The sequence below is a fragment of the Muscardinus avellanarius genome (genome assembly GCF_963383645.1).
Source record: "Muscardinus avellanarius genome assembly, chromosome: 22".
Classification (NCBI taxonomy): domain Eukaryota; kingdom Metazoa; phylum Chordata; class Mammalia; order Rodentia; family Gliridae; genus Muscardinus; species Muscardinus avellanarius.
The window spans coordinates 12,776,337-12,804,216 of NC_137808.1; the positions used below are offsets into that span (position 1 = coordinate 12,776,337).

At 40.7% G+C, this 27,880-nt stretch overlaps 1 protein-coding gene across 1 annotated transcript in view; it reads left to right on the top strand.

Annotated features, from left to right (window-relative positions):
* Window positions 1-10,214: 10,214 nt before the first annotated feature.
* The window catches only part of CNTN6 (contactin 6), a gene marked incomplete at both ends in the record, with an annotated part of 215,468 nt that continues 197,802 nt past the window's right edge, over window positions 10,215-27,880 (top strand). Inside the window, one exon of the mRNA XM_080718223.1 lies at window positions 10,215-10,269. Coding sequence (XP_080574349.1) covers window positions 10,215-10,269 — 55 coding nt within the window. The remainder of the gene's footprint in view (window positions 10,270-27,880) is intronic.

The window sequence follows — 27,880 nt, forward strand, 5'->3', positions numbered from 1 at the left end:
GAGGTTGGCATAACAATTAGCCTAAGTGATGACATTCTATTCTAAAAACAAAAGAAGAGAATGGTACAGTTTATCTTGTCTCTTTGCCTGACTTCATAGTAGGGGATTTCCTAGATCGTATGTATTTTAAATAATAATAATAATAATAATAATAATAATAATAATAATAAAATTATAATAATATAATTATTATTATTTTATTATATAATTATTATCACCATTATTATATTATTGTATAATATAATAATATAATTATTATATAATAATATAACAATTATTATATAATAATATAATCATTATATAATAATATAACAATTATTATATAATAATATAATTGTTGTTTATTATATTATTATATAATATAATAATTATATAATTATATAATAATATAATAATTATTATATATTATTGTTGTTATTAATATTATTATTATTTGGGGTTACTGAGGATTGAACCCAGAAACATCTACCTCTGAGCTACACCCACAGCCCTATTTTATTTTTTTGTTTCAAAACAGGGTCTCGAGCCGGGCATGGTGGACACCCATGTAATCCCAGCGCTTGGGAGGCTGAGACAAAAGGATTGCACAGGTTTGAAGCCAGCCTCAGTAACTTAGTGAGGCTCTAAGCAACTTAGAGAGACCCTGTTTCCAAATAAAGTGTAAAAATAGGTCTGGGAATATAGCCTGGAGGCCCCTGAGTTCCACCCTCAGTACCACACACACAAATCAATCAATCAATCAATAAATAAATAAATAAATAAATATTGCTGAGGCTGGACTCGAACCTGTAATCCTTCTACCTCAGCCTCCCAAGTACCGGGATTCCATGTATGCACCACCCTGCCCAGCTTAATTTATCATCGATTCAAGTCAATGGTAAATAACTTCATGAACGCTGAGGTTGGAAACGAGTTGTACAAGTTATTAAGAATCTTCAGGACTTCCGGGAAGATGGCGACCGAGAAAAGCGGGGCTTAAGAGCCCCGCTAACAACTAATCTCCATTACCACAAAATCAGCGCCTTTCATAGCCAGAAAACACCATCACCAGAGAAACAAAAAAATCACCAGGCTCCAGAGAGAAAGCAGACTGAGAACAGAGCTCAGAGCCACAGAGGAGATACACTGGCCACACGCCCGAGGCCAGGGGAGCAGCGCCATACTGCCGGTGGCAGCGGCGACTTCACCGGATGGCTACAGCAAGCCGAGGTGAGCCGCTGCGGAACAGCCAGGCAGGATTTCTCAGCGCAGAGGGCATCTAAAGCTCCCAGTGGCTGAGCTCAGCACACGCTGCAGGGATTCAGAGTGGAAATCAAAACCATGACCGAGGGCATAGCAGTGGCGCCATATTGCCACCGGCGGCAGCAGCAGAGAATTCACCGAATCCAGTACAGCTACATCTGCGTACTCAAGAACAGTGAGTCAAATTGTGGGCCACAGAGGAGAAATCCCAGTACTGTACTCCCTGGGACTTGACCCAGTGGGGAAGGGGCGGTGGCAGAGATATCACACCATAGGAGAACGTGCAACCTGGCACCCCCCACAGTCTAAAGCAGCCTCTATCAACTCTCTGGGTCGGAGACTCTGTGATACAACTCAGTAAAGGAGTAGTGGGGTCTGAGATACTACAGACTCGAGATCCAGAGCACCTTAAGTGAAGTCATAGTGACTCAAGGGAAGAACCCAGAGAAGGCACAAACTTCCGAAATCATGGGAAAGAGGAATAATACTGGAGCAATGAATGCCCACAACCCCACAACATCAGAACCCGATAAAACAGAAAATCAGAGATTTCTAGAAGAGCAAATCAGGAAAATAACTGTAGAAATAATAGAGGTGCTTCGAAAAGAACTCAGAGAGAGCCAAAAAGAGATAAAGGATGCAGTTAATGAAGTAAAGGCCTTAATTCAAAGCACAAACAACCGATTAGACCACATGGAGAACAGAATCTCGCTCTTAGAAGATGATCATTCCAAAAATGAACGCATAGTTTCTAATCTAGAAAAAAATATCCAACAGCAGGAATCTGATATTGAAGAAATATAGGCCCATTTTAAGAGAGCTAACCTAAGAATAATTGGAATAGAGGAGGGAAAAGAAAGTGAAACCAAAGGGATCAACAATCTATAGCAGAAAATTTTCCAAACATAGAGCAAGAGGTTGATACACAGGTCCAGGAAACTTATAGAACTCCCTTTAGACATGATCGGAGAAGAGGATCCCCATGCCACGTAATTGTCAAAATGACCAATGTGGAAGCCAAGCAGAGAATCTTAAAGGCAACAAAAACAAAGGGCCAAGTGACATTCAGAGGCAAACCAATTAGAATCACTCCAGACTTCCCAAACCAAGTCATGAGAGCCAGAAGGGCTTGGAGTAACATATTCCAAACTCTGAAAGAAAACAACTTCCAGCCCAAAATTTCCTACCCAGCAAAACTTTCTGTCAAATTAGATGGAGAATTAAGAAGCTTCCATGACAAACAGAAACTGAAGGAATTTATGTCTTCAAAACCAGCACTAGAGAAAATACTCAAAGAGATTAACTACAAAGAAGAAATAGGTAACACTCACCAGAACCAGAGAAACAAGATTTTCCATCCAACAGACAACTAAGATTGGTTATCTGTGGAGATTCATTATTTATGTTAGTCTTTTACCTATCTCTAAATGGTATTGTTTGCCTTTATTGTTGTTAATTTTTAGGATTTCTAGTTGGAATATTAATATACCTTCAGATATAGCATTTGTGAAATATTTTATCCCATTCTATTAGTAACTGTTAACTCTGTTTACATTGTCTTTGGATATACAATATTTTTTTTATTTTTTAGGGAGTTTGTATACTCTTCTGTTGCCTGTGCCATTGAAATCATATACAAGAAATCACTGCCAATTTCAATGTTGTGAGGTTTTATTACCCAGATTTTCTTCTAAAAGTTTATAGTCTTAAGATTTATATTTAGGTCTTTTATCTATTTTGAGTTAATATTTGTATATGGGATTAGGTAAGGGTCCAACTTTATTCTTTTCCATGTAATTATTATGTTTCAACAATATTTAGTTAAAAGATTATTATTTCTACCACCAAATGTTCGTGGAAACCTTGTCAAAAATAACTTGACAATATAGGGAAGAATTTAGCTCTAGGCTTGTATTTAACTCCAATGGTTTATATATCTGCCTTTAGAATAGTACTACACTGTTTCAATTATTGTAGCTTTATATGGTTTGAAATCAGAAAATATATATCTTCTAGCTTTGTTCTTTTTCAAGATCGTTTTGGGTATCTAGAGTCCATTTTCCATATTAGGATAGATTTTTTTTCTGAAAAATAAATATATAAATATATGATAGTTTCACCTAAAAAAATAGAAAAAAAATATTCTCTGGTAAGAAAGAAAGTAAAAAGAAATATTGAAATGTTATCTTTAAGTCATCAAAAGCTTGGTATCAGACAAATGAAACTGTTATGTGAGATTATCATTTTTAATTTTGGATAAATTGCTATAATACTAGATGTCAACCAATAAGCCAAGCATGGGAAGGAGGGATGGGGAGAGAATGGGGTGGGGATCGGGTGGGGGCTGACTGGGCGATGTGTGCGTGTATGTCTACAAAAGTTTGTATCCCACTATGATGTATGAATACAGTGCACCAATATAAAATTTAAAAAAAAATCGGAAAAAAAAAAGAATCTTCACTCACATCTTCCTGACTCTGTATTTTTCTTGCCCTGAGGTCACATAGTGGAGCTACCTGAAGAAAGTGGATTGGGATTCTTGATGAATTTGATTCAGTTAATTAAGTGGCCAATTAAAAACAAAAGGGCAATTAGTGCTGAGCACATTTGTTCTTTTGATGAACCTGCTGGCTGAAAGCGGATCCAGATTTTGTTGTGAAATTTCTTCCCGTCAAACCAGTGTTGTTACAAATAGGAGGGAGAAGAAAGTCTATTAGGCATCGCGAACTCACAACAGTGGTTTCCTGATAGACCAAGCAACAGAACTCAGACAGGACCCAAAGGAGAAGTCGGCCAATATATTAGAGCAATATTCCTCAACTAGCTATGCGTTGCCCTGGACCAGGAGCAGTAACCATAGCCATTTGGCAGCCGTCCCCCCACTCCCGTCACCACCAGTATGAGAAAAACCATTTCAGCTAGTGCGTAGGGTTAGAAAAGGATGTCATTAGTAATCAGCCGGAAGGTGCCTATAAACTACACGCATGCTCACGATCCTCCACTATCCAGTTTAGCATCATCTAGATGTATTTTCAGAAATCAAAGAGCATTATGTCAGCTGTGTGCGGTGGCCACTGAGCTATAATCCCAGCACTTGGGAGAATGAGACAGGAGGCTCACAATTTTGAGGCCAGCCTCAGCAATTGAGTGAGAGCCTGTTTCAAAGTTAAATAAAAATTTAGGACTGAGGTTATAACTCAGACACCACTGGATTCAATTCTCAGTAGCAAAAAACAAAAAAACAAACTTGTGTTGAGAGTTGGACAGGAATAATTTTCCATTTCTCTCCATTATCATGTAATATAGCATTTTAAGTCATCATTGGTCTTCCCTGAAGCTCATTAAGTGTAGTTGCTAAGACCCTACACGAATCCTTTACGAGCTCATTGCAAAAGTTTATTACAACGCTCTGCCGGCACCTCCAGCCTGACTTTTTAGTCAGAGGAATATCCCTCAATCTCAGCGTAAAGACAAGCTGGGAAACTCTTTTATAAAGGACGCAGAAGAGAGAAGGCATCTCTGGGACGCTGGGTACTCACTCCATGGCAGTGACCGCCTCAGGCCTGGCCACCACTGAGCACCCCGTCAACGGTGGCTGCGCGCACAACGGTTTAGGGACCAGGGCACGGATAGAATGACAGTGCACCATTCCCAAACGTGATTTTTCTGAAGCCAATCAACTGTCGGTATTGTCTGAGTCAAGCACAATTAGCACCAAGGAAGACCCTTGCAACTGTAATGATTTCTTAATTCTTTCCTTATTGGCCTTCTGGGATAAGATACAGATCTATGGAAGACACATGGTAAAAAGAGGCCAGTTAAAGGCAGGAGACACCGTCTGGAGCCATTTCAGTATCCAGGACCCACTCTTTCTTTTCTATTTAACACATGGTGTTGAATATATATATATATATATATATATATATATATATATATATATATATATATATTGTATATATTTAACACGGTGTTATACACACATACATATGTGTGGGGTTAGAGAAGTAAAATTCTGTCATCTTTATATTGAAAACCTCACATTCAAATGTATTTTAGAGTTACAGTCACTTAGACAAATGGGACTCAGAAAGAAAGGTCACTATGTAAACCTAATTTACAGGGATCCGCAAAGAAATTTTCAGAGATTCCAAAGCCATAAAGAGTCACATAATAAAATTTTAGAAATTTTGTTCTTTGGTTTGTGATACTGAAGTTTGAACTCCGAGGCACTAGACCTCTGAGCCATGTCCCTCAACCCTTTTTCTATTTTGTTTTTTGTTTGTGTGTGTGTGTGTTGTTGTTATTGTTTTGAAACAGTGTCTCACTAGGTTGCTGAGAGTCTTCCTAAATTCTCCAGGCTGGACTCAAACTGCAATCCTATCTCCGCGTTCTACATTTTGGGATTACAGGTATGCACCACCACACCTTGCTGGGATTTTTTTTTAATTGCAAGAAAGTGATATCCACACACACACACACACACACACACTCTCTCTCTCTCTCTCTCTCTCTCTCTCTCTCTCTCTCTCTCTCATATTTTTAGAGCATTTAAAATAGTTTCTTTTGCACTGAGAAAACCCACAAAGAATAAATGAAGACACACGATCCGGGGAATCCACAGTTTAACCTAGTAATAAGAGAACAGTTAGCTCTGCAGACAGGTTAGGAGTCCAGCTACCTACCTCTGGGCACCAAGCACCACTGAAAACAGCATACGGCCTGTCAATCTCAGCTTCAGCCCAAAGTGAGAGAGAACGTTTATAAAATGTTTTTAGAGCTCCCAGAAGTTCTTTGAAGTGAGGTTTACATAGTGACCTTTCTTTCTGAGTCCCATTTGTCGAAGTGACCTGCAGGATGCCAGGGACCAGCGGCCGATCCGCACGCCACCGAACAGGACCTCTTTCCCGCTGCACTGTGTCCCTGAGTCCTCTGTGCGGAAAAAGCCAGACGTTCCTCGTCCGGAGCATTCTCGTGTGGTTCAAGTAGTCTCCGTCCTCGGGCACTTTCAACTTTTCCAAGTGGAACTTTTGCAGTTGGTAACCAATGCATAAATATCAGCTGCTTAGCCCACTTTATAGAGCAACGCCAAATAAAATACCTTCTGGCTCTGTTCTTACCGTTTGCTGAGAGGCAGCCAGTTATAAAGGGCAGTGTTTGCTATGAAGCAGTACAGTGGGTTGAATCACACGGCTTTAGAATACTGGGGAAGGACGGGGCTTAAAAATGGTTCCTAGGTTCAGCCTTCAAAGGAGGAAGCTGATAGTCAAAGTGACTATAAATGTCACCCCTGTTAACTACTCCTCAGCTAGGTAAGAGGAAGGTGGTGGTAACAGCAAGGGACGTGCAGTCCCACTTCAGCCGTCGCCCCCCAGTCCTCACATTACTAGGTTTATGTTTGCTGTTCAAACATCAAACAAAAACCTAGCACCTAATTAGTGCATAGATCTGAACTCTGCATGAGATAACACATCAAATTAAATTTTTTTTTTTTTTTTTTTTTTTTTTTGCGGTACTGGGTATGGAAGCCTTGGGCCTTGTACCTCTGAGCTACAACCCCAGCCCTAGATTTTATTCTTTATTTTGAAACAAGGTCTCACTGAGTTGCAGAGGGCCTCACTAAGTAGCTGAGGCTGGCTGCGAACCGTGATCCTCCTGTCTCAGCCTCCCAAATGCTGGGATTATAAGCGTGCGCCACCATGCCTGGCTTCAAATTAGTTTTTGTTTTTATTTCTTAATATTGCAGATTGAACCCAGGGGACATTCTACTGCTGAGCTCTGTCCCAGCCCTTTCTATTTTTATTTCTTAATTTTTTTGGTGCTGAAGATTGAAGCCAGTAGCATCTTACCTCCGAGCTACCCTCTCCCAGTCCTATTTTATTTTTTAGTTTGAAACAAGGTCTTGCTAAATTGGTGAGGCTGTTCCCAAACCTGTGACCCTCCTGTCTCAGCCTCCCAAGTACTGGGATTACATGCCCACACCACCACATCTGGCTCATAATTTCAGTCTTGATCAAGATAACAGCTGTGAAATAGCCTGACAGACCAGTTCAAAAGGTGTAGATAGTTAAAGCTTAAGGAAAAGCTTACACTCTCATCCTGAGAATATGGACGGAGGTCCTGGCTTTGACCGTCATGGATTTTGGTTAAGGCGTATGGTCCATCTCTATACAAGATGCGGTCATCAAGGGATGGATTCCTGACCCACAAAACCCTGGTTACAGGTTCTTCCCTGGAGCCAGAAGATAGAGCTGGTACCATTCCAACTGTGTGGACCCAGGTTATATAGGGAAGTGGTGCCCCTAATAAAGTCACAGAGCTGAGGACAGCCAGATAGGGTGGTATACACCTGTTATTCCAGTACTTGGGAGGCTGAGATGGGAGGAGCACAGGGTTGAGGACAGCCTGGGCAACTTAGTGAGGACCTCAGTAATTTAGCAGATACTGTTTCAAAATAAAGAATAAAATAGGGAGGGAGAGTAGCTCAGAGGTAGAATTCCCCTCCATTCATTTCTCAGTAACACACACACATACATGCGTGCATGCACACACACACACACATACACACAAAGGACAAAGTTGGGTGTGGTAACACACACTTGTCTTTCTCGTTACTCTGGACACAGAGGCAGGAAGGTCTCTAGTCTGAGGCCAGCCTGGGCAATGGAGACAATGACATTCCGTCACACAGTAAGATTTGAAAAGCCGCGTATGTCCTAGTATGTACGAGTCCCTGAGTTCCATCTCTACTACCAACAACAGTAAATAAAAGGACAAGAATGTCTTGTGGGGAAAAAATAATGAATACCCATTAAACAAGTGGACCATGTAATTTATCTTGTAAACTAGATTTTTTTTTTGAGAAAAAAGAGTACAATTAATAATCCTGCCAGGACATTTGAGTAAACAGGAATTGTTCGGGGAAAACTGGTATAAGATGGTCTTGCTACTATCACGTAGTTTTGAAAGGATTTACAGGTACTATGGGTTTTTTAATACAAATCAAATAGCGTGTATATAGGGATAATGTAGGAATCTGTGTCAAGTGAGTGGGAACAGATCTTTGTCACTGAAGCCCAATTAAACCGGTTATGAAAAAGGTCATCCATTTCTTTATGACCTTGAATACCATTCCAAGGACTTCTGATGTTTCTGCAACTGAGAATGGCTAAAGGTTTTAGCATATTGGCATAGTTGGTCCAAATTCTTTTAGGAAGAGAATTCTGGGGGATAATATTCAGATGGGTAGGGGGAAAAATATTTGAGGCAGGAAGGCTGTTCAGCAATTTAATTTATTTTGCCTTGCAAACCATTACTTTAGTTAAAGTAAGCATCCCTTTCTCCAATGACAAAAGTAACCCTTAATTTATCTGCACAATTCTACTCTTTTCTCCATTCTTTCCTTTGTGGACAGCAGCCAGAAATGTATATTCAATTTTTATTTCACTCTCTACAGAATCCCCAGCTATAATCCTAAAGTACTATACCCCTACTGTGGCCTACAGGTCTTAGCCACTTGAGATTCTTTCTCGTCTTCTGGAAATGCCCTGGTCTCCATCAGATCGACCCTTTTCAGTCTTTAAAAATGTAAACTCAGAACAATAGTGAGACCCTCTGCAGCTCATCCTTTTTCAAAATGAAAATAAAATATTATTGGAGGTGGAGCTCAGAAGTAGAATTCCCCTGGGTTCAATTCACAGTGCAAAAAAAAAAAAAAAAAAAGGAAAATAAATATTTCATTATTTATTCATTATTTACTATCTTCCAGTTTAAATTCTCCATACTTCCAATAGGTATTTAAGAGTATAAGAAAATATATTTCTACTAAGTTAAAACTTCCGAAAAGGTCTTATCATTTTATATATAATAGTTTATATCAAGTTTTTATCAAATATAATCTGAGGCTATTCTGAGCTCACTCTCAATTTTTCTGAATGTGAGCTTTTACAGCCTTTCTGTTAGACTTTCCTTTTGAAGCAAAGGCCAAAGTTACACTTTATCTTGATTTCATTTATCACTGCATAGCTTAAATGTCAAAATAAATTAGAGAAAATTACGATGTAACCCCTTAGAAAAAGCAGGTTTTGTTTCTGAGAGATAACACTGCCAGAAATTGATTTCTTGCAGAAATTTTGAAGTACAATATTAGTTTAAGTTATACTAACATTAGGAAAGCTAATGTTTTCTAATGACTGTGCTCTCTATAATATTGATAAACCATGAAGAAAATCTATGAAATTTATAAAATCACTGCTACCATTTTTAAGATAGTTTCTCGTAATTAATAATCAAAAATACAGCCCGCCAGAAGCACTGTAGAACTTGATTTAATATGCTTTTATCAGCTTTAACATTTCAAAAATAATTGAACTTAAATTTAAGTTAATGAAGCCAGGCTTGGTGGCATATACTTGTAATCCCAGTGCTTGCTTGAAAGGCCGAGACAGGATAAAAGGTTCTAGGACAGCCTCGACAAGTAGTGAGACTCTCATCAGCCTAGTGAGACCCTGTTTCAAATTAAAATTTTAAAAATAGGGCTGTGGTATAGCTCAGAGATAGAATTTCCCTAGGTTTAATCCCCATAACCACAAAAATTTAAATAAATGAATATTTAATCTACATGGAACGAATTCATTCAAGTACCATTCTAACTCATTTAAAACAACAACAAATGCCACAGCAGATAATATATGAGGTATAAATAGAAATCATAAACATAAGAACCGAATCTAGTGAAACTTCGCAAGACATATATATATGATAAATGTAGCTATTTGCATTGATTGATGGTGGATAATTGTATCTTAATGTTAAATTGAATCAATATCTAATGACCGTCATAGAGGCATTACAATCCTCATGTTTGTATGTTTGTCATTTCATGACAATTTTGTTTCTTTCAGACTGTTGAGATACTGAGTGGAAGAATCCTGCTGATTGTATGGGAGAAGATTTTTTTACCTTAGCAAGTGGAGATGAGGTTGCTATGGAAACTGGTAATTCTGCTGCCACTCATAAACTCTTGTACAGGTAAAGTGTCCTCTTATTTTGAGTTCAGACCGATAAATACGTTGGCATTGTGTGTCTTTCTAGAGGTGAAACAACTTTCAAAATGCACAATGCATATTTTATTGGAATGACTAAATACTAAAGTTTTGAAGGTGATCTCTATGGCTAATATAGGGAAATTATAATCCCAAAGATATATACTATAGTAGCCTTTATATATCTATATAGAGGCTATTTATCTTTTTTAGATAATTATACAGAGATCTATAGGTTAAAATGTATATGTGTATAGATATACATTTATATTTATACCTATATAAATATATTAAGATATAGGTAAATAGATATGTAGAAAAATAGATATAATTAATAAAATTAATTTTATTACATTTGTAGAAGTTCAAATATGACATTTCATAGTAGAACATGACGGCTTTCATCCCCAATAAACAATAAATGATTATTTTTATTAAATTTCGCTTATAGTATCTAAAAGACTAAATTTGAAATACGTTTCGCCTTAAATGTGTCATTTCTCTTGAAAAAGTTGCTATGTTGAAATACAGGAGTAGACTATTACGTAAAAGGTGAAATAACCTCAGTAATATTTTCTTTCCCTTCTAATATCCCAAAGAAGATCAGAGCCCGTTGTTTTGACCCAGCCTGTGTATCAGTTAACATTTCAGATAGCCACGAAGCGATCAGGTAGCTTTGTAACAAGCTACCTTGACTCAGAGAAATCGAAATACCAAGTAGCCACGTATTTAGGGGCATTTCTGCGGCTGGGCGGAGTAGGACGGACTCTTGTGCACCGTACCACCCTTCAGGGTTTGCCCGGGTGACGGCCACCTGTGGTTAGCTAGAGGTGACTGACGTCTAATTAGTCGAGAACATTCTCAGCCAAGACAACTGGGCTCCTCTGAATTTACCCAGGTGGCCTTTGATCCTCTGTGAGTCTGGGCTCGTCCACGTGGTGTCTGTTTATATTCCAAGAGGAGCTCTGGGGCCTGGGCTGGAAATCCCCACGGTGTCACTTCTGAGCCATTCTTTTGATAGATACAAGTCATGCGACAAGCCCGATTTGAGGGGTAGAGAAAAGGCTCTTTCTCCTGATACAAGAGCTCTAAAGCTCCACTGTGAAGGGGCATAAGTATAGGACAGAAAACTATAGTTATTTTGTTGAAAATAATCAACTACCATTTATTAAGGTTTTTTGTAGTTCTATTTTTTTTTCTCTTTTTTTGGTGTGTGTAGTACTGGGGATTGAACCCATTCTACCTCTGAGCTGTATGCCCTAACAGTTTATTTATTTATGTACTTATTGTTTATTTATTTATTTATTTATTTATTTATTTATTTTTGTGGTACTGGGGATTGAATCCAGGGTATATTACTTCTGAGCTATTTAACCCCAGACAGATTGTATTGTTTATTTTGAAACAGGTTCTCACTAAGTTGTGGAGGGCTTCACCAAGTAAGTAGCTGAGGCCGGCCACAAACCTGCGATCCTCCCATCTCAGCCTCCCAGGTACCACCACGCCCAGTTTTTCTGGTTTGTTTTGTTTTTATTTGAAACAGGGTCTTGCTAGGTTGCTGAGAATCTCCCTTAATTGCTGAGGCTGGCCTTGAACCTGTGATCCTCCTATCTATCTTAGCCTCCCAAGTACTGGGTTTCTAGGTGTGGGCCACCCTACCTGGAAACTGCAGTTCTGTTCTTACTTGATAAGCCCGCCTTTCCTAGAAGCTACTGAGGTATCTTCCAAGAGCATGGGGTGTTGATTAGACCGTCACACTACCACAGTAGCCCTGCCCCCGTTATTATTATCGTTCTGTCCTTCCTAACCGTGTGATAACATTTACTATTGACATTTCATATATTCATAACAGCAGTAATATATTGGGAGAAACACAGGAACAAACATAATAGCCTACAAGCCAGGAAACACAGTAATCGTAAGAGACATATATTTAATAGCAATCCCCAGAGAGATGGGAAAGGAGAAGAACGCTAAAATAATGCAGAAATCAACCAGAAAAATCAAGAGTGCTACACAGAGGTATTTCACCCCTAGCAAATCCACCAACTAGAAATGCCACTGTTAAATTTATTTTAAGCAATCACATTGTTTTGACTGATGTCACTCCTGATTCTCGGCACCAAAGATTCTGAGTTAAATAATAATGTCTTCGTTTTTGTAATGGATTAAGAAAAGACAGACGAGAGTCATCGAGGTGGCTCCAAATTATATGTGTGTGATTAAGAATTCGCTGTCTACCCTAAAGTTTCAGCTTCCTGTCAAAATTCAACATTAACATTTCACCCTTTAAATGTGTCTATTGAATTAGCATAGGATCTCCAAAAGACCTTTTGTGTTAAATGGAAATGATTATTATTCTCAGAACACATATCAAATCTGAGCAATACTCTAGTTCTTCTATTAACTTTTATTTATCCAAATTGGATGTGACTGAACATGGCCCTTTTGATTTGTCCTAAAGGAGGAACCAAGTATATATTCTTGGGAAAGAAAAAAATTTGCTCTAAGTTTTAAGTCATTGCTATTTAAAGGGGATAATCTAGGGTAAACATTGCCCCGGGGGTAAAGACGCCAATAATGTCATACATGAGAGAATGTTGTTTTATATCTGTTAGTTTTGTAAGAGATGTCATCGTGTCTCTCTACCTGTGGATCTTATGTTAGCTTAGAAAATTATGTCTGGTGATAGAGTTCTGTTTTTATGCATATGCATACTATCTTGTTTACCTGAAACTTTTTCTTGATTCGGAAAGGCTAACACGTCTTTCCAAATTACGTGGTTTTTTTTTTTCCTTCCTATTTTCACTGTTTAATTTTTTTAAATGGCGATTTTAAATCTCCCTAGACTTCAAATTGGAACTGAAACATTGTGCCACCAACCAGGGTTTCCTTTATGTTTTGTTTTCATTAACTCTAATACTTCCTTTGCTTTTATCACAGATACTGGCATCTGGAACCTGTAGAGTACAAATTAATCCATCTAACACCATTTATTCTGAAGTAGTTTTAAGGTTCTGAGTGATTAAAAGTAGACTTGTTCTCTTTTAGTATTTTTTTTTTAATTTTAGGAGAAAAGCAATGTGTAGTGTGTGTGTGTGTGTGTGTGTGTGTGTGTGTGTGTGTATTTGATATCACTGTGGATTGAACCCAGTCCATCCTACGCTTGTAGTCTATCCCCAGCCCTATTTTTTTTTTTTTTTTTTGAAACAGGGTTTTGCTAAATTGCGATGTGCTGGCCTCAGACTTATGATCCTCTTAGCCTCCCAAGTACTGGGATTACGAGCATTCACCACCATGCCGGGATAGACACTTTAAAATGATTTTATTAATAGGTAGGTTGGGTTAAATAATACCCTTCTACCAATATCCAGGTCTGTAATAAGGTAAAGTGGGTTTTGCCGGTATGGTTAAGGATCCTGAGGTGGAAACCTGGACCGACCTGGTAGGCAATTCAAAGTGTCTTCATAGGATGGGGGCAGTTGGATTGGACCCAGGAGAAGTTAGAGAGAGATACGATGATTCTCCATCATGGGCCTTAAAGATGGAGAAAGAGATCAGGAGCCCAGGAATGTACAGAATAAAACTCTAGAATCTAGGAGGGTAAGAAATAGATTCTCTCCAAGATGTATGGGGAGGATACTGCTCTCCCAACACCTTGCTCCTGGCACTATAAAATACGTCTTAAATTTCTGACATCTGGGACAGTAAGAAAATCAGATGTGTGGTTGTAAACCACAGTGTTAGCAATGATTTTTCCAGAAACCAGAGGAAACTAAGCTAATATGTTCCTCCCTCACTCGGCTTTAATATTTAAGATGGCAAGGACTCCATCTTCCTGCCATTCGGTAGGAGTTCAGTAAATACTTGTGAAATGAGGGAATTAAGCTGGGCGTGGTGGCACATGCCTATAATCCCCATACTTAGGAGGCTGATAAAGGAAGATCTCAGGGTAGAGGCCAGCTTCAGCAACTTACCAAGATCTTGTTTCAAAATAAAAAATAAAGTAGGGCTGAGTGTATCTTGGAGATAGAACACCTCTGGGTTCAATCCTTAGTCACACACACACATGCACGCGCACACACACAGTAATTCATCTCTTGCTAAAATTTATTGGTTTTGTTCCTATTTATAGTAAGAGAAAACAGAATGTATTTAACTTCATAAACTTCTCTGGGGAGTTTGGTCTAATCCATCTCTTACCCTTGTCCTTGTTGTATGATGTTAAGTTCCTAGGACTTTATTTTATTTTATTTTATTTTTGGTGGGACTGGTCATTGAACCCAGGGACATTCTACCTCTGAGCTAGAACCCTGGCCCATTTTTTTAATTTTGAAAGAGGGTCTTTCTAGTTGGCTAAGAGTCTCGCCACACTGCTGAGGTTGTCCTTGAACCTGAGATCCTCCCGTCTCAGCCTCCCAAGTACTGGATCCAGGACCGGGTTACAGACATGCACCACCACATCCAGCTGGAAAGCGCTGTGATTTCCATCTGCTTTCTTCGACTCTTTTTCTATCTGCTAGTAGATGGATTCTTAGTATCTGTCAAGTGAAGACCGTAGGACATTCATCTGAGCAGATGTGCGTATCGATTACCAGCTGTGACGTTCCAGTAACCGAGCCCCGCGTTGACCCCCAACAAGCCGAGCGCCCTGGTCCCTGCCGTCTTTGGACTAGCAGTTTGGAAGGGGAAAGGGAAAGCAAAAGCCCGTGAAGGATTGCAACAGGGGGAAGACAGGTCGATAGTTTAGGAACACGGCTGGAAGCTTATAACATGGAAGTGGTGCAGGAGGACACATCTCCGATGGTTCTGTGTTCATCCATTGCTCCTTTCTCTGGCAAGACTCCATCTTTTATACTTTTATTGGTGCATTGAACTTATACATCATAGTGAGACGCAAAATAAAATGTTCCGGCAGTACTCTCGGTACATTTTCCTGCATGTTTCACCCTCCTCCCATTCCTCCCTCCCCATATATATTAGGGAGATCGGTAGTGATCCTTTTGTGTAAGGACAGAACCTTATTTGAATTGTGCCCTTCCTTAAGCCTGATATTTCATCTCCATCCCCCTCTCCCTCTCTCAACCCCTGTCTACTATTCTTCTGGTCTCTCTCTCCCTTTGTCTAGAGGCCTTTTTATTTCCTCTTCTCTCTAGTTTCCACATGTGAGATAAGACGTACGACCCATGGTTTTCTGAAACTGGCTCACCTCAATTAGCGTACTATTCTCTAGTTCTATCCATTATTCTTTTCTACCAATCACATTATTTTCTTTTTCTTTATGGCTAAGTAGAATCCCATCATGTGTATATATACCAAACTTCTTTTTATCCAGTCATCTATGATCTGTTGATACTTAGCATAGTTCCATAAATTGACTTTTTTTTTTTTTTTGGTGGTACTGCGGTTCCTGGAAGCCCTTCTACCTCCAGACTACACTCCCAGACCTATTCTTACATTTTTATTTGGAAACAGGGTCTCCTAAGCCAGCGCGCGCGGCTGGCTTCGAACCTGCGCGATCCTCCTGTCTCCGCCTCCCAAGCGCGGGGATGACGAGCGTGCGCCACCACCTCCGGCGACTATTTTGAATTATACTATAAACTTGAGCACACATATATTGATATAATATTCTGACTTTAATTCTTTTGGAAAAATTCTAAGGAGTGGCAAAGCTCAGTTATATGGTGGTTCTGATCCTAGTCTTTAGAGAAGCCTCTACACTGATCACCGTAGCTGTTACACTAGTTTGCAGCCCCACCAACAGTGTATATGAGTTTCTATTTCCTGGCATTTATTATTGGTGCGTGTGTGTGTGTGTGTGTGTGTGTGTGTGTGTGTATCTGTCTCACACTGGTAATTGAACTCAGGGGCCTTCTATTTCTGAGCTATACCCTATTCAGGATATATTTTTTAATTTTTTTTATTGGTGCATTTTAGTCTTACATCTTAAAGGAGTACAAGATGGTGGAGGCATACATGCACATATCACCCAATTCCCATCTCATTCCCTCCCCCCATCTAATGTTTGGCTTAGTAATTGACTTTGACAGTTTGTGGCTGTACATCATGTGTATTAGAGAATTTCCCTCTTCCCCCTCCCATCCCCTCAGTTAGGCCGCCTTATTTGCTCATCTCTAGTCTCTCCTTTGTCTCGAGTTCCTCCTATGGCCCATTTTCTCCCTAGCTTTCACACGTTAGGGAGAGCATCCAGTTTTTTATTTTTGTGTGACTGATTAGTCTCCCTTAGCATAATGCCCTCCAGTTCCATCCATTTGCCTGGAGATGACGTAACTGTGTTTTTCTTTATGGCTGAGTAAAATTCCATTGGATACATATCTCATAGTTTTGTAATCCATTCATCTGTTGGTGGGCAGATACACGTGCATTATTTTGGAAGTTTGGTTTCCATTCTTTGGGGTAAATATGCAGGAGTGGTACTGCTGGATCAGATGGTTAAATCCATTCCCATTCTTCTGAGGATTCTCCATACTGTTTTCCAAAATGGTTGCACTAATTTGCAGTCCCAGCAACAATGTCTTAGAGTTCCCGCTTCTCCACGTCCTCGCCAGCATCTGTTGTCGTTTGTGTTTTGAACGATTGCCATTCTAGATGGCAATCTCAGGGTAGTTTGATTTGCCTCTCTCTGATTGCTAATGATTTTGAGCTTTTTTTTCATACATTTATTGGCCATTTCAACTTCTTCTTTCATGAAGTGTCTTTTTAGTTCACTTGCCCATTTTTTAATTGGGTTATTTGGTTTAGCGCTGAGTTTCTTGAGTTCTCTATATATTCTAGATATTAGTCCTCTATCAGAGGAGTAGGTGGCAAAAGTCTTCTCCCATTCTGTTGGCCCTCGGTTGAGGTTCTTGAGAGTTTCTTTGGCTGTACAGAAGGTCTTCAGTTTAATGCAGTCCCACATATTGATTCGCCTTTAAGTTTCTTGTGCCTTTGGGGTCTTGTTGAGAAAGATTTTACCTGTGCCTATGTGTTGCAGTGTTGGACCTGTGCATCTTCAAGGAGCCTCAAGGTCTGTGGTCTAATGTCCAAGTCTTTGATCTATCTTGAATTGACCTATACAGGGTGAGAAAATGTGGTTTATTTCCATTTTTCTGTATTAAAAAGTCAGTCCTTAAATTAATTTGGAACAACAACAACAACAACAAAAAAAAAAACAGAATAGCCAAAGTACTTCTCAGCCACAAAAACCATGCAGGAGGAATCACAATACCTGACTTTAAACTATACTACAGAGCTATAATAATAAAAACAGCACGGTACTGGGACAGAAACAGATACATAGACCAGTGGAGCAGAATAGAAGACTCAGCAACAAATCCACACACTTACATTCAATTGAGTTTTGACAAAGAGGCCAAAAGCATGCACTGGAAAAAAAGATAGCCTGTTCAACAAATGGCGTTGGCAAAACTGGTTAACCATATGCAGGATACGTTTTATCTACGCACGTTCCTGGGTTTTTGCTAAAATAACACGGCAGAGACGTAATTCCTTCGGGTTGTTCTGTACGTACAGTCTAAGAATATAGTGGGATCTACTATGCTGGGGGAGCCAGCCTGAAAATGGAAACGAGCCCAGCAGCAAGACATTTCGAGAAAAGTAAGGCCCAATGTTTTAACTCTTCCTTTGGACCTTTAAGTAATACATGCCAATAATGTCTTTTTCCCTTTTTTATGCTTGTATCAATTGAGATTCTATCCCTGGAGACTGAACAAAAATTTAAACCACAGACGGAGAGTTTTGCATTGCAGTGTTGTGCATCTTCAAGGAGCCTCAAGGTCTCTGCTCTAATTTCCTGCTGATGACTAAAGACACTGAGGTTAGGTGAGAAATGGAACTCTGCTGGGGTCGTATCCACCCACGGCTGGGAATAAGGAACGGAGCGCTTAAAAGGGCAAAAGAAGTCAAGGTTTCCTGGAAGGGAAAAAGAATCGGGAAGTTTAATGTAGCGGGGAGCATGGTGGTACGTGCCTGTTACCCCAGTATTTGAGGGGGCTGAGACAGGTTCAAAGACAGCCTCAGCAACTTAGTGAGACTCTCAAAAACCTAAAGAGATCCTATTTCAAAACGAAAAATAAAAGGCTGGAGATGTAGCTCAGAGGTAGTATGCCCCTTGATTCAATCCCCATTACCACAAAAAAAAAAAAGAAGAAATTATTTAATGTAGTTGGGCATGGTGGCACAAGCTGGCAATCCCAGCATTCGGGAGGCTGAGACAGGAGGATCAAGCTTCAAAGACAGCCTCAGCTACATAGTGAGGCCCTTTGCAACTCAGTGAGACCCGGTTTCAAAATAAAGAATAAAAATTAGGCCGGGCGTGGTGGCGCATGCTTGTAATCCCCGCGCTTGGGAGGCAGAGACAGGAGGATCGCGCAGGTTCGAAGCCAGCCGTGCTGGCTTAGGAGACCCTGTTTCCAAAAATAAAATAGGTCTGGGAGTGTAGCCCGGAGATAGACGGGCTTCCAGGAACCCCAGTACCACCAAAAAAAAAAAAAAAAAAAAAAAAAAAAAAGAATAAAAATTAGGGCTGTGGGTGTAGCTCGGATGTAAAATGCCCCAGGGTTCCATCCCTAGTACCACAAAAGAAAAAAAGAAATTATTTAATGTAGACTCAGTAAATTTACTTTTAGCTCCCAATAACTGATTTACCCACATGTCATAGGGCAGAAAAAAGACACATTCTAATGAGACAATTTCGGGAACTACAAGTCTCACTTTTTTCCGTAGATAATGTGAAAGTAATTTTCATGAAGAAATACCTTATTATTCATAAGAGATTAATACTAAATAGTACGGCTGAAATATAGCTGTGTAGATACAAAACAAGAATCTATCAACTTTGTAGAGCCAGATCCTGCTGGTGCAAAATTGTTTTATGTATGAGAAACCTAAACCCCAGATGTAGTGTTGCACTCGTGTAATCCCAGCACTCAGGAGGCCGAGACAGAATAATCGCAGGTTCAAGGCCAGCCTCCGCAACTTAGCAAGGCCCTCCGCAACTTAGTAAGACCCTGTTTCAGAATTAAAAATAAGATAAAAATAGGGCTGGGGGTGTAGCTCAGAGGTAGAACATCCTTGGGTTCAATCTTCAGTAACACACACACACACACACACACACTCACAGAGTTTATGGATGAAGTTGGTTAAGTGCTAAATTTTCCAGTACTGAGAAAAGGGTCAAGATATACCACACATTCTTTTTCATAAATTGTTTCCCTTATTAGGCATTGTAGGATTTTATGTGTCCCTGAAAGATTCATGTCTTGAAGGCCTAGCCCTCATCATAGCAGTACTGGGAAACAGTAGGGCCTTTAAGAAACAGAGCCCAGTAGGAGACATCCAGGTCCTTAGAGTGCACCCCAGAAGGTGGTAGTAGACCCACATTTCTTCACCTTTCACTATTTTACTTCTCACCCATGAGGTAAGCTGTTAGGCGCCATCCTACACTCCCGCCGTGATGTACCACCTCACCAAAGGCTTAAACTACAGGAAACTCCAAAAGTGTGAGCCAAAATGAACCTTTTCTCTTTGTAAATTGATTGTCTCCTGTGTTTATTAGAGTCATAGGAAACTGATCTACTTTTTTTTTCTTTTTTGGCGTGTGTATGTGTTACTAAGGATTGCACCCAGGTATATTCTACCTCTGAGCTACACCCCATCCCTCTTTTATTTTTTTATTTTGAAACAGAGTCTCACCAAGCTGTGGAGGGTCTCATTAGGTTGCCGAGGTTGGTCACAAACCTGTGATCCTCCTGGCTCAGCCTCCTAAAAAATGGGATTACAGGTGTGTAGCACCGTGCCCAGCAGGAGTAAAAGTTTAAAAAAGATTTGTAGAATCAAAGTGACCCTCAACAGCATCATGCACTGACCACGTATAAGTTACGCAGGCCTGGACATGCACAGTTTAAAATCCAGCAGTTAATAGAAGCTCTGTCTCCCTTAGTAACATTTTAAACGAGGGTTAATGATATGTCTTATTAACTCAAATATAATAAGTAGTAGCAAACATCACTGCTTATAAGGCGTGTGATTTCCCTGCCACTCAATATTTTTGCTGTTTTAAGAGTTTCTGCTTCATATATTATTTTAACTTTGCTACTTAAACAAAATGAAGTCATCTGAATGGAAGTGTCGGGTTTTTTATTTGTTTTCTTATCAACTTGGCTCAGGAATGCAAGAGGTTAATTTGTGCACCGTTTGTGTTTTATGTGTGCCCGTGGGTTCATAAATCTAAAAGGCTCGTTTGTGGCCCACTTGTATTTATTTATTTTGCTGCAGGTTGCAGTGTTCTGTGTATATCTTACAAAATTATGAACCGAGCATCTCTTTGGTCAGTCCTAAGGAAGTGCCGTTATTCAGCCTGAGACCTGGGCTTGTCAGAGAGAGGCTGAATAATTTATGAAATAATAATAGAGCCAGTCACACACATTGGCAGGCGAGAGCTACAGGCTTGCTCTGGCTCGGGGGCCATTGTATGATGTCATTGCAAGCTAATGAGCTGTTTTCTCCCGCGGCACTAATCACTCTTAAGGACTAAGCTTGAGACTTGAGATCATAGGAAGGCTTTCCTGAATCTTTTCCATGTAAAGTCTACTGATAATTATTCTCAAAACATTTTTATTTACTTTCAGTACTGTCGGGAGCATTCTACTGAGATACACTCTATTTTTTTTTGGGGGGGGGGGTGTACTGGAATTAAATCCTAAAGCATTCTACTACTGAGCTGTACCCTTAGCCCTTTTTTTATTTTTTTTATTTTGAAACAAGGACTTGCTACATTGCTGAAGCTGTCCATGAACCACGATCCTCCCGTCTCAGCTTCCCAAATGCTAGGATTACCAGTGTGTACCACTGTGTCTGGATCTTAAAACTTTTACATGGTAGTATTATATTATTCTCAAAACTTTTATATTATTTTACGTTATGTATAATGTAAAATAATTATATATATATACATATATATGTATGTGTGTATGTGTATGTATGTATGTGTATGTATGTGTGTGTGTGTGTATGTGTGTGTATATATATAAATTTCTTGCCGGGCGTGGTGGCACACGCTTGTAATCCCAGCATTTGGGAGGTTGAGACAGGAGGATCATGATTTACAGACTGCCTCAGCTACTTAGTGAAGCCCTCTGTAACTCATTGAGACCCTGTTTAAAAAAAAAAAGAATAAAAACTATGGTTGGGGGTATAGCTCGGAGGTAGAATGCCCCTGGGTTCCATCCCCAGTACGGCAAAAAATACAATAAAATAAATAATTCTCAGAACTTTTATATTGATTTATGTTATACAACTCTATATTATTACAAACTTATATTATTCTCCAACATTTTATATTATTTTATATTATATGAAATATACATTGTATTATTCTGAAAACTTTTCCCAAACTAATTGATTCTTAGAACCTGGGTTCAGTTGTTTTTTTTCGGGCTAATGCTGATAAAGAAAATATTCTATCTTGTCAGAATTTTCATGTGGCTTGCCATTTTAGAAATGGAGCAGCCTAGAAGAATATTGGGGGGAAATTTCATCCCTTGATTCTCAATAATCACAATCAGGTACTAATGGTAAGAATTCATTGAAAAGCATCTGATAGTTGCTTGAATTTTGCTGTTTCAAACATGGGCCTTTTATTGAATTGAAAGCCAGGGTAAGCGAACTCCCCAAGGGGCAGGGGGAGTCACGAGAATTGTAATATTCTCTATGACCAGGATTTCTTCAAAGAAAACACTGTGTCACAACACAGCAAATCCATGAAAACTGGCAAATGTAACAAACCTGCTTTGCGTGAAGATCCCAGAAGCATAGAACGGACACCCCTTTGGGTCCAGTGGCAGGGCATCGCGAGGCCTCGCAGCCTGCACTCTGCCCCTGGCCACGCTCAGATTTACTGTTAGTTTAATAGCACCTTTAGGAACGGAGCGCTCGGCCATATTTTTAAGCCAAGCGACATCTTTGCAATTTATAATAGAGACGGCCCAATTTAGAAATGCTGAGAACACCATTTTTATTCAATGCTGTCCGATACGAGGTGGTTATATGATGATCGGCCCTTCCTTCCAGAGTAATGGATTCTTAAGCCCTAAGTGAAAGTGTTTCTCAGGCCTGAGAAGCATGTGGGGAAGGAGCTCACTTGTCAGCACGGGGAGGAAGTGACGGGGGCGCGGACTCAGAGGAGAGGAAATACGGACCGTTAGTGGAAGGCGTGTAAATAGCGTGGGCAACAGGAAACTTTTGGGAGAGACGGTCAGGGTTTCCATAACCAGGATAACGTCAGGTAATATTTTTTTAATCTTAATGGTGCTTATAAATAGCTATGCCACAATTTGAAAATATTATGTAAAGATTGGCAGAGTTTTTCTTTTCCTTCGTAAAGCTTTCTTGAGGCTTAAAGCCAAACTCTTTACTAAGGCCAGCGATCATTAAGTAATCTCTCTTTTGCCGCATATCCTCCATCCTTCTTTTTTATACCGGGAACCAAAAACCCAGGGACATTCTACCTCCAAGCTATACCGCCACCCGTCCTTTATTTATTATTATTATTTTCTTAAATTTTGAAACAGGGGCTCATCTGGCTAAGTTGCTGAGAGTAAGTTGCCTAGGCTGGCCTCGATCCTGCGATCTCCTGTCTCAGCTTCTCAAGAACCGAGATCGCAGGCGCGCGCCACTACACCGGGCTCCTTTCCAGCCGCCGTGCAGCCAGATAAGCCCCCACCCCCGCCATTACCTCTCCTGGAGAATTTCCAGCAGTCTTGTGTGTGACTCCCCCGTGTCCCAAGGCATCCTTCCCACGGCGCAGTCTGTCAACACACACTCCTGCACACACACAGCTTCATGAAGCACATCTCGTGGTGTCATTACTCTGTGAGGATCTTCTCAGACACCATTTCCTGGGAAATTCAAACTGTCTAATCAGGCATTCAAATCTAATTTCCTTCGACAAATATTGGAAGTTCTCCAATTAATTCAATTCATCCTGTGTCAAGACTTATGCCTCCCCCTGCCCTCCTCCTCGTAGCCTTCATTCAAGCCAGACTGTGCTGGGAAGATTCCGTCTCCTCATCCCTCCTGGCGGCAGGTCTCCGCCTCCAGCTTCATTCCTCCCCTCTCTTTCTCCCTCCTCTCTCTCTCTCTCTCTCTCTCTCTCTCTCTCCCCCTCCCTCCCTCCCTCCCTCTCTTCCTCTCTCTCTCTTTCGGTCTCTCTCTCCCTCTCTCTTTCTCTCTCCTCTCTCTGTCTCTCTCCCTCTGTCTCTCTGTCTCTCTCTCCTCTCTGTATCTCTCCTCTCTCCTCCTCCTCCTCCTCCTCCTCCTCCTCTTCTTCTTCTTCTTCTTCTTCTTCTTCTTCTTTTTCTTCTTCTTCTTCTTCTTCTTCTTCTTCTTTTTCTTCTTCTTCTTCTTCTTCTTCTTCTTCTTCTTCTTCTTCTTCTTCTTTCTCTCTCTCTCTCTCTCTCTCTCTCTCTCTCTCTCTCTCTCTCTCTCTCTCTCTCTCTGATGGGAAATTGAAATGAGGGACGTTCTACTTCCAAGCTACACCAGCTCTATTTGTTTACTTATTTATTGAGATACTGAGGATTGTACCCAGAGGCATTCTATCTCTGAGCTATACCCCCCGCCAGCTTTACTTTATTTTTTATATTTTGGATCAGGGTCTCACTAAGTTGCAGAGGCTGAGTTCTGAGGCTGGCCTCAAACCTGCCATCCTCCTATCTCAGCCTCCCAAGTACTGGGATGACAGGCGTGTGCCAGCCCACCCAGACAGCATTTAGGTTTTGATATTTTTTCTTGCAGAATTAATGCTTAAATTTTGGAGCAAACAGAACACAATTTTGACTCTGTTAAAAAAAAAATCTCCTGAAGATGCATCAAATAGGTTACCAGAAAAACAGATTAAAAGAGAGTATTTTTCTGACATAATTAAAAAATCAAACCCACACTTCTTGTAGCTCACAGATAACAACAGGTTTCTATGCTCACTTTGCCAAGAGCTCCCAGTAGAAAGAATTAGGTACCTACAGAATCTATAAACAACATCGTAGGAAATAGCAAAACTCTCCTTGCCTGTTCTGATTAACTCTATAATCAGGTCTCAACACAGAGCCCAGAAGCAATGATGGTACTTTTAATGGCAGCCCGGGCAGGGAGCTTTGTATGTTTTACTGGTGTGTTTTATCTATAATTTCATACACACAAATTTCAGAAAGCACTTAAAATCAAAGAAGGCACCCTTTGGTGGTTGGAGCTGTGCACAGCCTCAGTTGTACAGCTTGAAAGGGAGGCAGGGCCAGATGCGGTGGTTACCCCCCTGTACTCTCAGTAATTGGGAGGCTGAGAAGGGAGGATCCCATGTTTGAGGTCAGCCTCAACCATTTAACTAGATCTTGTTTTAAAATTTAAAAACAAATAACTAAGCTGGGCCTGGTGGCGCACGCTTGTGATCCCAGCACTTGGGAAGCGGAGACAGGAGGATCGCACAGGTTCAAAGCCAGCCGCACTGGTTTAGGAGACCCTGTTAACCAAATAAAAAGTATAAAGTAGGTCTGGGAGTGTTGCCCGGAGGAAGAAGGGTTTCCAGGAACCCCAGTACCACCAAAAAAATAAATAAAAATAAATAAATAACTAAGTAGGGTTGGGGAGGCAGCTCAGGGATACAGCAGCCCTGATTTCAATCCCTAGTTCAAGAAAAAAAAAATAGAGGGAGGGGGAGCGGAGGCACACACCTCCGTCTCTAATTCGAAATCTTGTTCAAAGACACTAATAATTGGGGTAGGAGGAATAGCTGAGAGCAAATTATTGAGATGTGTGTTTTGTGGTTTCAGCATCTTTTATTTTGTTTTGAATAATTAATTAATTTTTATTGGTGCATTGTAGTCATACATCTTAATGGGGCATATGATAGTAGAGGTACACACACACACACACACACACACACACTCACACACACACGCACACGCTCAGCTCCTTCAGCCCTTCCCCATTTCCCACCCCGTCCCCTCCCCCTCCCTCCTTCTCATGTCCGGCCTAGTGATTGCCTTTGATGTGTCTGTGGATGTTAATCATATGCACGAGGGAAAACCCAGCATCTCTTAACCCTTTGTCAATCCCCTTCCTGCCTCGGTCTCTTGGATAAGGCTTCGCCCAGCCGACCCCAAGGCCGTCACCGCAATTCCACACACCTAAGTTCATGGCCATTCACCTGATCTGCTTATGCAAAATCTCAGTCCCTCTTAAACAGAAGCTGGCATCCGTTAAAAGATCTGGCAGTGCCTGAAGAAATATTCAAGGAAGTGGTTTGATCCTACTTCTTCGTGTTGGAGAATACATTTCCCGGGCTCAGAGTGAGTGAGCACCGTTCACAGGGCTGGGCTCCGAGAGCCCCTCTCCCAGCAAAGCCACCTTCTACTGAAATCCCGGGTTTTTCTATTTTCCACCCAGCTGGACATTCTATTCCTTTGCGTCTGACGACTGCTTCTATTTTCAGTGTCAAAATCACTAAAAATGAGAAAAGAGGGACAGAAAAGAAAATAAAAGCTCAGCTCAGACTTTGGAATAATTCCCCGTCTGGAGACTGGCCCATCAGCCACTGAGTTCTTTCTTGTCCCTTCAAGGCGGATGGGGCCAGACATGATGGCACATCCCTAGAACCTAGCACCTGGGAGGCTGAAAGGCAGGATCTGAGGTTGGTGGCCGATCTCAGCAACTTAACAAGATCCTCGGCAACTTAGTGAGACCTTGTTTCAAAGTAAAAATATAAAATAGGATTGGGGTGTAGCTCAGAGGTAGAATGCCTTTGGGTCTTCAGTTCCCAAAAGTACTTTGGGAATTTGCCTTTTGGTTCCCAGTGACCCCCAAAAAAGGATGAGTTCGTGATTCTTGTACCAAAAATCCCCATTGTGCGTCCCATTTCTGGGACACCGTAGTTTAAAGATAAAAAGCATAGCGGGGTTTTGTAAATTCTTGATAGTCCTGATGAAATACATACACGAGGATATTGCAGGGTCTTTAGCCCCAGGGGAGTTTTCTGAATTTTATTTTTCTGTTTTAAGCTGCTCTCTCTGGTAATTGTAAGTAAATGGCTGTGTTCTCCTTTTGATCCAACAATATTTTTTAAATTTTTTTCCTCCCTTTGGCACCAGAGACTGATCCCCAGGGGCATTCTACATCTGACCTACACTTCCAGCTCTTTTTTAAGATTTTATTTTATAAGAGAGTCTCACCAAGTTGCCAAGGCTAGCCTCAAAGCTACACTCCTCCTGTCTCTGCCTCCTATGTGCTAGGATTCTAGGCTTATGCCACCACATCTGACTCATGGTTACACTGAACTGATTGTCCTTGATAGACTGCAGCCACGGCGGGGCAGTGTTTCCGAAACTATCACCGTGCCACCACTCTCTCTCTGAGTAAGGCTGTGGTGTACGCTCACATCCCACTCTTCAAAGCCTTCTGACTACCCGGCCTGTCTGTCAATATCATCAATCAGGTCATTGGAAGCGATGCCCAGTACACCACAAACAAACTATTAATGGAGACTGGCAGCCTGTAACACATGTCACAGCTGACGTCGTAAACACTTTGCTGATCTATAATCAATTGGCACTTGTCTGTGAATACCAGCACGTAGGTGTGGTAGAAAACTGATTGAAAATCAGGGGGAAATTGCATTATGAAACAACAGGACCCACGGACTGACACAGTTAGCTTGAGTTGACTGGAATTTTCTAAATTTTTGTCCCTTTCATGTACAGGTCTGTATTAAGGACTAAAAGATGACCAAAAGAATTAATGTGTATTCACAGGGGAGAAATGATGGTACTTTGTGAGCGCTATGTGTGTGTTATCCAATGAGACAGGTAGATGGTCTGTTCTTTTATTACACTCTTTCAGGGTCTACACCCTTAAAACTATTTCTCCCTCTTTTTCTAGATTTTTTTATGTTAATGGAAACTGAACTCAGGGCCATTCAACCTCTGAACTACATCCCCAGCCCTATTATATTTTATTTTTTATTTTAGAACAGGTTCTCATTAAATTGTAGAGAGCCTCACTAAGTTGCTGAACCTATAATCCTGTCTCAGCCTCATATGTACAGGTGTTAGAAGCCTGTGCCATGGCGCCCGTATGTACAGGTATTAGAAGCCTGTGCCACGGCGCCCGTATGTACAGGTGTTAGAAGCCTGTGCCATGCGCCCGTATGTACAGGTGTTAGAAGCCTGTGCCATGGCGCCCGTATGTACAGGTGTTAGAAGCCTGTGCCACGGCGCCCGTATGTACAGGTGTTAGAAGCCTGTGCCATGCGCCCGTATGTACAGGTGTTAGAAGCCTGTGCCATGGCGCCCGTATGTACAGGTGTTAGAAGCCTGTGCCATGGCGCCCGTATGTACAGGTGTTAGAAGCCTGTGCCATGGCGCCCGTATGTACAGGTGTTAGAAGCCTGTGCCATGGCGCCCGGCTAAAGAGATCCCCTTTTGCGAATTATCTATAGTGGTTTTGCTTTCTTGATAGAACCATGACTAATACAATTCAAATTTCCCTTACCTGATGGGGAAAAATTATCCACATCACCATACTTTGAT